The sequence below is a fragment of the Hemicordylus capensis genome, chromosome 3 (assembly GCF_027244095.1).
Source record: "Hemicordylus capensis ecotype Gifberg chromosome 3, rHemCap1.1.pri, whole genome shotgun sequence".
Classification (NCBI taxonomy): domain Eukaryota; kingdom Metazoa; phylum Chordata; class Lepidosauria; order Squamata; family Cordylidae; genus Hemicordylus; species Hemicordylus capensis.
In genome coordinates, this window is record NC_069659.1 from 77,108,799 (window position 1) to 77,122,521 (window position 13,723).

Genomic DNA, 13,723 nt, shown 5'->3' on the forward strand with positions numbered 1-13,723 from the left:
AGATAAGTGTATTCTCCTGGTTGATCTCCCTTGACTGCACCATTTAGGATAAAAATTTAAGCTTAGTTGTTGTTTGTGCCAAGCAGAGTCCTGCAAAGTTTGATCTCTGGTCCTTTGCAATTTGGTATGTGCCTAGTTGTTAACAGAGAGAATAGTCAATGGCAAAGTTCCTTTAAAAAGGCTTACTAATTTGGTTCAGAGAGGAAGTGCAAACTCTTGATTGCTCAGTGGGATACATTTGCTTTGTAACAGAAACAACGTTTTTGATGGTAATTTAACAAGCTGACATTACCATGAAAGTTGTATTTGCTATATTTGGATTTTAAATCACTAAAATATTCTATTAAAAGGTATGAGTTATTACTTAACTGGGATTGTGTTTAATATATCAACAACTGATTAAAACTTTGGGAGAAAAATGGACACAGACCACCTGTTACAAGGATAATATTTTGCTTTTCCTTATTACACAATCCATTATATTTTATTTCCCCCCTGTGACTCATGAATGAGAAATCATGGTTACATAGATAGGTACTAGATCTTTTCTGGAGTTACCAATAAATTAAAAAAGAGGATGGAAGCTTGGAGCTTATATATTACTCTTCAGACGAGTTGCCACTTAATGTTGCTATGCTGATCACTCATATATTTATGCAAATCTGAGGAGCTAAGCAAACAGCAATAAACAAAGAAATATTATAATGACACTGAAAACGAATAAACTAGTCTTTTAACTAGTTTATTCCAGACCTTCTAACAGCTTGGATTTTTGTTAAAGCTGTTTATATCATCACATTTATTTTAGTACAATATGTGCAGAAGATGTTCCCTGTGTACTGGATTCTGTTAAAATCCCTTGTATCACATTTAGTTATTAGCCAGGCTTAATAAATGTTGATGCTTCACACTTTAACCAATTTTTCTTTTCTTGAGTTTGTGAGTAGTTTGACTTGTGCTTAACTCAGAGGTGATAATCCATGCTGTAGTCTTGAAATGAGGTCAAGAATGAAATATTCTGAAGGGTAAAAATATCTCATCCTTCTACATCTGATAATAGCAGCTGAAATGCCAGCATAGAGACCTGACCCAACTGACAATGAAGTGATTGGAGAATAAATACAATTCACCTAGTAATACATGGATAATATAATTTAGAAATACACACACTGCATTTTATAACCATTAAAACCATGTTGCACTCTTGCCCATTTTCCCTACTTTTAAAGCAGCATATAAAGCTTTAAAGGGAAATCAAACCACCTTGATAATCCAAACATTAATTTTTTTTCTGCCCACTGTTAAAATCTGCATGATTAATAAAAAGAGAATTCATATGTAGAGTAATATATGAGCTTCCTCTTGCTGGAATATTTATCGTTAAAAATGAAGAAAGAGACCATTTCAGGAGATATAGTACCCACCCATATCTATTGCCTCTCTTCATGCATCAGAAAAATTATAGCAGCTTGAAGGCTGACCTGATTATCTCTATGTCCTTGGAAGTTTGACCTCTGCACTAGTTGTAGAAAAAACCAAACAGAGCAAAAGACTGACACTGCTAACATTACAAGCACATAATTTAGTTAAGTAGATCTCTTGAGTGAATTTTAATGCCTGGAAAGCTAAAGTGGTCTGTGATTTTTATATTTTTAATTCTCAAATGGTCTTCAATATGAAGAATGGATTCTGTTAATGTTAATTACAAAGTGGAGCAGCAGAATATGGATCATGTGAAAGATTTTATTTAAAAAATAGATTTTAGGTATACATTGTAAAAGACACCAGCATACTTCAGATTACTCCTTTAATGCTCAAATGTTAAGACTGTTCACATCAGACTATTAAAGAATGTCACATCTGACAATCTTACATGGATTTTTAACTGCATACTGCTACCTGTACACAGACTCATGAAACTGCAATAAATAGCCGTGATAACCCCTTCTCTTTCACCCTGAATTTCACACAAACTTTCACAAGTTAGGCTGACAACTATGAGCAGGTGCCAGTGGAATCTTTTGGCTGTTTGCAGCTCTTTACTAAAACTAAGGACCAAACTGGGGGGAAATGTAAGCATATCAATGCCTCTAGAGTCGTCTCCCTTTTAAAACAAAGGAGGGACCTCTGATGAATGTTGGGGTTGCAGTACAAGTGGAGGGGTTTAATCCATTGTGTCCACAGTGAGCTTTTCCTTCCAAAGTCAATAGCTGTTCAGTGGCATTATTGAGACAGGCAAATAGTTCCATCCTTCCATTCATACTGTTTTCCTGATGAAGGTTGTGCCCCTGCACATATGCTATTTTAAAGTGGGGTGGGCAGATGTAATATGTCAAATTTATTAGATTCTCAGTGCATCGTTCGTTCTGTGTATGCTGTGGGCCCATCCACAGTGGTTTACAGGCAACATAAGCTGTGGCTACTATGCTGGAACAGCACCATCTAAAGTGCTCCCCAATATGAGGTTTTGAGGGTGAATGCTCCTTTGAAGCAGCTTAACAGCCACCTGCACAGATTCAACTTGCCAGTACCCATATTGATAACAAAGTTAGAGAGGACCCTGGGGCAAGTGCAAAGGAGGTCCCCATCTTCCTCCCATGTCTTGAATATGTAGCACCTAAGAATTGTGACGTCCCGCACCTCCAAGCAGTAAATCTTGGAGGTGGGGGGTCTTGTTGGTAGCAAGAAAATACAAGCCTTATAAATCTGACTTCATCCCAAGGATTCATCCTGTTCTTAAGCCTTGTGGCCAGGGCTCCTCAGCATATACATGGTTGGCCCCAGCTGTCCTACTTCTTGAGACTGGCTGGCTAGTGCTCAGCCCACTACTCCCTCAGTCTGACTTGAAAGGCTCATTTGCCAGAGAAATGCTAGCTAATAGGGTTAGGGTTATAGGATAGGGTTAGGGATAGCTCAGGAATAGGTTAGGGATAGCTCAGCAATAGCATTTCCCTAGCTGCTCAGTCTGTCATTTATGCAGTCGCACTGAGCATATAGCTATTTCTGAATTTGTAATTTATATGATGGTGATATGTAGGTGTAAAGAAGTAGGCAGGGGCTGAACGTTTTAGGATGCTCCAGATAAACCTTAAAGATAGAGCATCGGTTCATTATCCTGCTTTTCTCTTGGATAATATTTCCATCACAAATATTATACACTGTGGCTATAATCCAGCAGGATTATTCTTAACTAATAATCAAGAATATGCTGGTAAATAATCAGAAGACTTGTTTTTCTCACTTCATCCATTTTCTCCGTATGTTCTAGAAAGCACATTTGAATTCAAATTCAATGTGGAATTTGGTCCACATGGCAAATGAGTCAGGGGGAGAGGAAGGACACCTGACACTACACCCCTCCTGTACTGGACTCAGCCAGTCCTAGAATAGGGGGCAAGCAGCATGCTTGTGAATTGGGGAGGGGGGAGGAGGAGAGCAAAGAGCAAGTTCTTGCCCAGCTTACAGTCAACAGCGCCTTCTACAGACCACGGACATTTGTCCCTGTGTAACGATGCACCTGCTGATCACTGCATCAGTATCAGCATGGACAACACACAAGCAATAAAAAACTCTGAATAGTAGGAAGTGTCTCTTCTCTGGAGTGGTCCCTTTTGTGCTTTTTGTCCAAAACTACTTTTATCACTTGGATAGAAGTGTCATCCCAAAGAGTTACTTCGAACATAAGAACAGCCCTGCTGGATCAGGCCCAAGGCCCATCTAGCCAGGCATCCTGTTTCGCACAGTGGCCCACCAGATGCCACTAGAAGCCACAGACAGGAGTTGAGGGCGTGCCCTCTCTCCTGCCATTACTCCCATTACACATTACTTAGTGTTGTGAAAACAGTCCCAATACCATGCGTATGAGTCAAGTTTCCTCCCCCTCTATTTTAAGTTCATTTGCCTATTAAAACAATTGAAAACATTCACAGATTACTGGATGAAATCCTGCCTTAAAAATGTGTCTTAAGGGCTCTTTTTTCTTACAGAGAAGGCCTGCTCCCGAGTAACAGCCAGATGAGCTGGTAGCATCCCGAGACAGACCTCTCTTGATTACATTAATATGCAGTGGGGATCATACAGAAGAAGGCACTCTCCCAGATATCCTGGTCCTAAGCCATTTAGGGCTCTAAAGGTAATTACCAGCACTTTGCATTTTGCCCAGAAACCTATTGGCAGTCAAAGAAATTTTTTAAAGACAGGCATAATATTGTCTGTCCGAGAAATCCTGGAGACCAATCTGGCCATTGCATTTTGGACTAACTGAAGTTTCCAAACTACATACAAAGGCAGCCCACATAGAGCACATTGCTGTAGTCAAGTCTAGAGGTTACCAGAGAGTGCACCACAGCTCTGAGATCATTATCTTCAAGGAACAGATGCAGCTATAATATCAACCAGAGTTAATCGAAGGTTATCCATATGGTCTCCTGGCCATAGCCTCAACCTGAGAAACCAGAGGGAGGCCTGGGTCCAGAAACACTCCAAGCTATGCACCTGTTCCTTTAAGGGGAGTGGAACCCCATCCAGAACAGGAAGATCCATCATATCCCTCTTAAGTATGGTCCCTGGCCATGAGTACCTCTGTCTTGCTTGGATTCAGTTTCAATTTACTATCCCTCATCCAGTCCATTATGACCCGTAGGCAGGCATTTAGAGGGGTTATGCCATTTCCTGTTGATAATGTCATGGAGAAATAGATTTGGGTGTTGTCGGTGTATTAATAACACCCTACTCCAAACCTCCTGATGATTTCACTCAGCAGTTTCATATATAGATGTTAAAAAGCACAGAGATAGGATGGAGACCTGAGGGATACCATACAATAGCTCTCGTTTCAGGAAGCAGCCATCTCGATCTGGAATCTACCAAAGATATATGAATGGAACCACTGCAAAGCAGTACCACCTATTCCAAAATCCCCCAAATGATCCAGAAGGATACCATGGTTGATGGTATTAAAAGCCGCAGAGAGGTCCCAAAGAACCAACAGAGTCACACTTCCTCCGTCCATTCTTTAGCAAAGAATGGATGGAGGAAGTGTTACTCTGATCACCAATCAGGCTGACCAAGACTGTCTCCACCCCAAAGAGAGACATTATCAATCAGGTCGACCAGGGCTGTCTCCACCCCATAGCCATTCTAAAGCCAGTTTGAAATTGATCTAGATAATCAGTAATCAGAGCCAGCGTGGTGTAGTGGATAGAGTGCTGGACTAGGACCGGGGAGACCCGAGTTCAGATCCCCATTCAGCCATGATACTTGCTGGGTGACTCTGGGCCAGTCACTTCTCTCTCAGCCTAACCTACTTCACAGGGTTGTTGTGAGGAGAAACTTAAATATGTAGTACACCGCTCTGGGCTCCTTGAAGGAAGAGTGGCCCTGAGCCATTTTAGAAGGGCGGTATACTGTATAAATCAAACAAACAAACAAACAAACAAACAAACAAATAAATGTGAATTATAAAATAATTGAAAAGGGGTGTATATTGAGGTATTTGTCTAAGAAATTTTCCACCTGCAAACGGTTTGGAACTGATGAAGACAATGAAACATGAAACTTAGCGCTACACATTTTCTTCATTTGATTGCCCTTCATTTCATTATTTATATAGAGTAGTCTGTGTTTTCTGTACAGTGTTTTTGTTCAATTGTTTATATAGTCTGAGTTTTGTACACAGTGTTTTTGTTCAATTGTCTTTCCATACAGTTTTCACCATATGGTACATTCTTTATGATATATCACAAGATATTTTCATTACAATATATATTCTGTATATGTTTTATTAGTATCTTATTGCATATAGTACTCAACATACTTGTGTGTATATCATACCCACCCCAGTCTTTCCTGACACGTGTTCTTGAACAGCAAGTGGAAACTAACTTGGGAAGCAGACCAGAATGTTTGGCCAAATCCAAAAAGACAGTGGCTGGCATGAGGAAAATTACTCAACATAGTCTCATTGAAATTAAAAGGGCAAGGTAGGCAATGCCTAACTTGCCCTTTTAATTTCAATGGGATTATTTGAAGTAATTTATCTCATGCCAACCAGCATTTTCTAAGTGGAATCTGGCATTTTCTGAATAGGTTTCAAAATGTTAAGCAATGTTAAGCTTCATTAATAACATAAAAAATCGAACAGTAATTGTTTACCTGTATACATATATAATGTACAGGCAAACCCCGTGATCCATGGCTTCAGCACTGATGGTTTCGCATATCCGCGGTTGGGGAATAGGCACCCAACCTCGGCATATGCAAAGGGGGGGGAAGACAGATGTGCGCATATCTGTGGGTCAGTGGTCGGCCATGGCCATACTTGTGAAGGGGAATCCAGCAAGAATGCCGCTTCCTGCCTCTGCGCCCGAGCGGTGGGGCAGGGGCAGGGTTGTGCGCCCGGCCTGAAGAAGCAGGCATGGCAGCGCCATCTTGGCCAGATGGCATCTTATATGGCAGCGCCATCTTGGCCAGCGCCATCTTGGCCACGTGGCCAGGGCCTGGCCAATCAGGAGAGGGGGCCGGGGGAACATCTTAGCCTGGCAGCCATCTCATGAACTGTGGGCGTGACTCACCGGCTCAGAACTTTGACGGCTTGGGTTGGGGGTATGTCAGACCACCATACCCCTTGGTGGGATGGAGCCCTACAGTGAGAGGAGGCCAGGACTTGGAGCCTGACCAAATCAGGACCCGGCCCTTCGCCTTGGTGTGGGGTGCCCTTCACTAGGAAGGGCCACCATGCGAGAGGAGTACCCACACTCTAGTTAATTGGGACCCTGTTGCAAGTGTCGTTACCTCTGTACAATAATAAAAGTGGCCCTTATTTACTCCAACTAAGCATGTCCTGTCTTCATTGGGGGCCTGGGGGTGCAATTCCCCTTTACAAGTAAATGGCTTGGGTTGCAGAGGACCAAGGCGAAAGGAGACAGCATTTTACCCTCGAAAATCACCATGGATGGCAGCGGAGGTGGTGGGATAGCAGCAGAGGCAGCGCATTTTACCTGCTAAAATTGTCTCAAATGACAGCAGAGGCAGCAGCAGGAATTGCATAGAGGCAACAGTACATTTTGTCTTTTCAAATCACCACAGAGGTGCCCACAGCAGCAGGGATTGCAGAGGAGGCAGCAACAGGACTCCATCGCCCTCCAAGCCTCTCTTCCAACTGACCGCGGGAACCGATCTGCATCTCATTTCGGGCCTCTCTGAGCATGTGTGCATGCTCAGTGAGGCCCAAAATGAGCTCCAGACTGGCCCACATCAGGTGTAGCTCCATAAGCAACAATGAAGCAGCACCTGTTGAATTTTTGCTTTTCTGAAATTTTTTTTAATTTTTTTCTTTGCAGCCCAAGTTCAAGCTGCAAAGCCAAGCACAGAGGTGGGCGTGTGGGTGCATGGACCCTATTTTGTAAAGCAAATCAAATATGAAATTGTACAAAGGCTTTACTGTTTACATCATGACAACTTTAACTTTCAGTTCATATACTTTTGGAGAATGAGTGAGATTTTTATGCACCAACTCTCATCTTATACCATACTTTCTTTGTTAAGGTATGTTGCACTGAAGTTTCTGCATGCATTCTCTCTCTCTCTCTCTCTCTCACACACACACACACACACACACACACACGATGGTAGACTGCTTTGCTTTGAAAAACTGTTCCTTGCACAAGTGGTTTACGGTAGATTACTTTTCAAGCTGCAGATGTAGGGTTAGCTGTTTCCCTATCTCAATTAAAATCAAGATCAAACGACGTATATTCTGATTAATGCTAAAACATAGTGTGCTGTCAGGAAGTTCTTTTATGCCACAGCCATCTTCAACCCATAAACAGTTCAAACTAAATTTGTTTCTTCATGTCAAAGTGTCAAACTGCTGAACTGTCACAACATTAAAACTGCTGCTTAAAACGCCAGCAGTGAAAACTCAAGCTCAGTTTTAAAATTTAACATGTAAAAGGAAGTCTGCATCCTTTCCCTCAGACACAAATTTCCCAGTGTTGAGACAAAGGCTTTGGAGGAATATTTTTCATCATTCTTGCTAACTATTCTAATTACTCTGATTTAATTTATTTATTTCTAATGTACAAGTTACCTAGTTCAAGCAGTACTAACACAACAGGGCTGATCTGCAACTGCATTTGAGAAAAGTAAAAATTGCAAAGTGTAATGTTTCACTTATGCATCTGGTAGGAGGCTGTTTTATATACACAAATGCTTTATAAATATTTGAAAAACCAAAAGTATTTAAATAGCAGTTTTCACATATAGGCCTCACAGTTAGTTCACTGTTCAGCACTAGATAACCAAAGCCAGCTGCTTTGTAGGTACATATAGTTCTTTAATGAGCCCTTTGTTCTTGATTAAGAGCATAAGAACAGCCCTCCTGGATCAGGCCCATCTAGTCCAGCATCCTGTTTCACACAGTGGCCCACCAGTTGTTGGGCCCAAGAAGATTACTCTTGTCGATCGTTATATGTTATGCAAAAAGAACACCAACGAAGCTGCCTTTGTTTGACATCTTCTCTATTTGGGTCACTGAATTTTGATTGGTTTTTGCCAACATTATATATGGTGGCTATCCCCCATCCAAATCTAAAATATGCCTTTGTTCTCCAGGTGTCTGCTTGGAGATAGGGGACAGCCGAGTTTCCAGATGAATCTCTACCACAGATGGTGCTATGGGATGGTCAGAACTGATAAAACTAAAACTACAGTTTCCAAGAGGCAGATCAATAATGATCTATGTACGGCACCCTCAGTGCACAATAATGAGCTATGATAGAACTCTCCAAAACTGAAATAGTTTCCTGAATGTGCATTGAAAAAGTTTATAAATACAAGCTCAGTCAGAATCAGTGCCAAGGGAATCAGTAGCCTTCTTCCAGAACAAATATTGATAAATCAGAGTTGACCTTCTCTGATAAAATATTGGTCATAAACCTATAGCTACCACAGAACCATCAGCACTAGCTGTTTACTGAAAGTCTGTTTGATACATCTATAATGCAGCTTATATCATTTGCCCTGACAATCTATGGGAATCACTGAGACATTAAGCAGATTTTGAGACAGTGTTATGATCTTCCAGGATTTTTCTTCCACTCTTTGGATACTACAGCTATGTCATAAGTAAACTGGAATAGTTGCAAAGCATAGGCACAATCAATGTCTACTATTAAGTTATTAATTGGGAGTGGAAGTTACTTACCCATGAACATGGGAGATCCACATCTGTGAGAGAGCAGGTAAGGCGAGGCTGGTGAGAGCAACAATTACATTTTTCCCATTCCTCTATTCTTGTGATCAAGAAATTACAGGGGCATAGCTGGTTGTCAGGAAAGTGTTTCCAGTCACTCCAGAGCTGAAATTCAGTTTCTGAACGGATGGAAATATTTCCTAAGTTGCTCAGCCTGGAAGTATAAGATCTGCCCAAGGAAGCAGAGAGAGTTTCAGTTTCCTCCTTGCGTCTTGCATTCTCTCTCAATACTTTCTTCTCCTGGGATTTGGTTAGTTTCATACACGATGTTACAGCCTCATCTTCATCTTCAGAAAAATATGAATCTTGAGGTGGTGGATCTTTTAAAAGTTAAAAAATATTGGTGTTTATTTATTGCTAAATTTATATACTGCCTTACATAAAATTATTCCAAGGTGGTTTACAAAAGTTAATACAATAAAATTCTATGAAATCACAGTTTTTAAAAAGCAACCACAGATGCCAGAGAACAGACACCCACCTGGAGAGCATTCCAGAGCCTAGGGGCAACAACAGAGAAAGCCCTGTCTGGTGTGCATGATGAATGAGCCTCTCTCAGTGTTGGCACACAGAGCAGAGTCCCCTCTAATTTTGTTCAGACTACCTTGGGAGTAGGTAGTCCTTCAGAAATCCAGGGCACAAACTATTAAGGGGTTTAAAGCTAATAACCTTGAATTGGATTGGGAAACAAATTGGTAGTCAGTGCAGCTCTTTCAAAAGAAGTGTGATATGTTCCGAAAGAGGAGTTCCAGATAGAACCCTAGTCACTGCATTCTGAACCAACTGAAGTTTCTGAATATTCTTCAAGGGCAGCCCCATATAAAGTATTAATCAAGCTGTGACATAACTTAGAAAGGGGTAACCATGGCTGGATCAACCTTTTCAAGAAAGAAACGCAGCTGGTGCACTAGCTGAAACAGTACAAAGACACCCCTGGCCACAGTCTCCACCTGGTATCCAGAAGCAGAGACATTTAAAATAATGTGAGGCTGTTCTCACAATCTCCCAAGAGTGGGCTAAGTGAGCACTTCGCTAACCCCATTCTTCTGATCATGAGTCACCACAGTGTGGCTGACCTGCAAAGAGACACCTGACCGGGAGGCTGCAGCAAGCCTTCCGGCCTTGGTGGTCTCCCCAGAATGCCCCACACAGGATGAGTGGGGCATCCTGGGATTTCTGGGGGCCAGGCAGCCCCCGATCCCCACCACCCCTACAGGCTCCATGACGGAGCCGCTAACCATGTGGGCGACCGATCTGGCTGCCAAGGGCGAGCTCCCTGCTCATCTGCTGGGAGAGCCTGGTTAGGCTCTACACATGGATCATGTGTAGAGCCTCTGTGTGTATTTATCCCACAAAGAACCAACAGTCAGTAAAATATCAACAGAACCATAGCTAGCAAGTTCGTTATCAAGCAAAGAGATTATTAACATAGACATTGTAGAGTTCTTCAATGTAGGTTAGAAAACTAATGTATATTAGGGAATAATGCTGATCATGTATTATTTTAGCTTCTTGAACTTACTTTAGTTCTGTTACTACATTTTTGTATACATGTAGAATGTTAATTGAATTAATAAATACTAAATAAATGTCATAAATTACAACATAGTAGGCATAATATATTGGAATATTAAAGTTTTTGATTAACCATTCTGCTGTACAATTTGTTGTGTGAACTGCCTTGGGACATATGTTTTGGTGGTATATAAAAGTGCCAGCTAAATAAATAAATTCCCCGACATGTAGCACTGATTCTCTAAATTGTGTTTAAACTGATAGAGATTGCATCCATTCATAGATTCAAGCCGTGTTCCTTTACTTACCGAGAGGTATCAAAACATGCTTGATGTCATCCAAGCTGTGTATACTGGCTTTTTTGGTTCGGACTAATTTCTGCAACCGTTTTAAGGTTCCCATTGTTTCAGCTTTATCTTCATCAGATACAGCAACCTAAAGTAGCAAAGAAACATATCAACAACTTATTTGAAATACTATTTCATCAGTTTCCTCACTGATTCAACAGTAGTAGGATTGAAATATAGCAGTAGGAAGACAACCTGAAAAATAATCTTGTGAAAAAGGCTGGAATCCCATGTCTTTGTTCTATATGCCTACCTCTGGTTTTCCAAACTTCCGAATGATACACTACTGTGAAAACCCATACTAAAGGTGTTCATTAATGGACTACTTTTCAGGTTCCAAGTTGTGTGGCAGAATATTCTGCCCCTAGTGTACTCACAAATCTTGCTGAGAGGGCTAAAAAATAATAATACAAGAATAGACCTTTTAAAAACTTTTCCAAAAATCAATATGTGCATATAGAATGCTATACTGAGTGAGATTCATTAAAAATTGTTAGTTGACTGTGCCACATACATGTTATGATGTCTAAAAGCAATACCCATTCCCTGCTTTTAATCCTCAGTGTCCTGTTCAAGGGGGTAACTTAGTATTTATTTGTACCTATGCCTTATGACTACATGCAGTTCTATCCTATATAGAAGGTAACTTTTGAAAATTGCCTCCATGGGGCATGCATTAGGTTCAGGTTCAAAAATTTCTCTAAGTATTTAAAACTTTGGGTACCAAAGGCGGGTAGATCGCCCACCCAGATGAGCAGTGGCTTCTCTGCAGTGCCCCCACACCACACTCAGGCACTGTGGGTGTGTGTGTGTTGGGTGCAGGGAAGAGACACCATGCAGTGCCCTGCCCCCTGGAGCTCCAATAATGCATCACACGAGTGTGCAGTGCAATCCTCAAAGCCCCCCTCCTCTGAGTGTGTCCGCCGTGGCTGCAAGCACATAGCCCAGTATTTGGGCACACTCATGCCCAAAACCTGGGTTAAGCAGCGGGCTATTTTAGAGGATTCGTTGCTGCACTGCTTCTGGGAGTTACACGGCTCCTGGTGATTATCACTCACAGCAAAAAGAGGGTTGGGGTTCCCTAGCCCAGTTTTTGCTGCTCATGAGAATAGCGTAGTTGTTAGAGTGTGGACTTGAACTGGGAAGACCTGAGTTCAAATCCCCATTCAACCATGAAACTCACTGGGTGACTCTGGGCTCGTCATGTATCTCTCAGCCTAGCCTAACCTACCTCACAGGGTTGTTGCGAGGATAAAGATAACTACGTACACCACTCTGGGCTCCTAGGAGGAAGAGCAGGATATAAATGTAAAAATAAAATAAATCATTAATTTTGATTCTATTAATTTTTGTGTCATTTTAAATTAATTAGATAGTTCTTTAACTGCAATGGCAAAGAAAACTGGGGGAAGGGGGTAGCCCTGCTTCATGCCCCCCATGTAACAATTCATTTTGAATCTAGATCATTTGTATGTATAATTGCCCCTTATTTGGCATATTAATAAATAATAATAATAATAATAATAATAATAATAATATTTTGCGACGATATCTATAATAACCAACAGTATTGATGATAAAATTCTGGCATCCCAGGTCCTTGGGAAGGACTCGATGTCTGGATAAAACAAACCAGTCAATAACACCTGTCTGACTGTGTAAACAAGAAATAATAATAATTTAGTTTCAATGGGCTGGATCACAACAGCCCAAACTTTTGATAAATCATGTCTTAATTGCCTAATCAGTGTAGTTAGCTCACTCTCGGCATAACTGCTTTCAGCCATTCTGGTGCTTTGGGAGTTCTTTCCAGGGTCTGAAGAGCTAAGTGGATTTTGCAAAGAAAAATATGATGCAAGACTCCATTTCCATTTCAGTGAGTGACCAGAGCTCATTCCACATGTTTTGTATACTTTTGGGAGAATATTTTGTCATATTTACCACTAGTTTTTAGCAGATAGGCCTGATAATATCCAGCACTTTCAGCTTAGGCATCCATCTGGCTTGGCAGCAAACGCCCCCCCCCCCCCAAGTCTTTTTATTTAAAACATCAGAGTGACTCAGGTCTTTTAGGCATGGTACAACAAACACATGATGACTACATAAGAAACTGTGTGGAATTGCCACTTAATATAAATACGATGACAGATATTGTATACAAATGTCACTTATTACAATTATGACGCTGCCCAGAGATGTATTTTTATGTTTTGAGTCTGTTGATATGATATTGTTTGAGGTTTGCATTTATTATATATTATATCTTTTAGGGTAGTTTGTGGTCCTCGGTACAGCTAAATAATCTTTTGATTCATTATTGCTTGTGTTCAATACCCATGTTCAGCTTTCCATTAGTAAAGCATACCTTGAGTCTTTTTAACAAGCTTGGATAAGCTTAATTGCATTGTATCTTTACTTTACATTTAGTGAGTGTTTTGTGTTCAGTTTTTTTTCTCTTACTTTACAGTGTTATAGACATTGTTTTATGTTCTCATTTCACTATTCCAGCTTGTTCTAATGGGAACCAGTCCCTGATGAAGCTCCTGGTGAAACAGCTCCATATCTCGGGGTGGCTGTCGTGATTTCCCTGGTGTACCTTGTTTTTCAC

General features: G+C 41.0%; 1 protein-coding gene across 2 annotated transcripts in view; it reads right to left on the reverse strand.

Moving 5' to 3' along the window:
• Window positions 1–13,723, reverse strand: part of SAMSN1 (SAM domain, SH3 domain and nuclear localization signals 1) — a 141,148-nt gene that overhangs the window by 67,045 nt on the left and 60,380 nt on the right. For both annotated transcript variants that reach the window (XM_053310123.1, XM_053310124.1), the window contains 2 exons: window positions 11,077–11,203; window positions 9,206–9,573 (listed from right to left, as the gene is read on the reverse strand). In XM_053310123.1, the coding sequence (XP_053166098.1) occupies window positions 9,206–9,573; window positions 11,077–11,203 (495 nt within the window). The remainder of the gene's footprint in view (window positions 1–9,205; window positions 9,574–11,076; window positions 11,204–13,723) is intronic.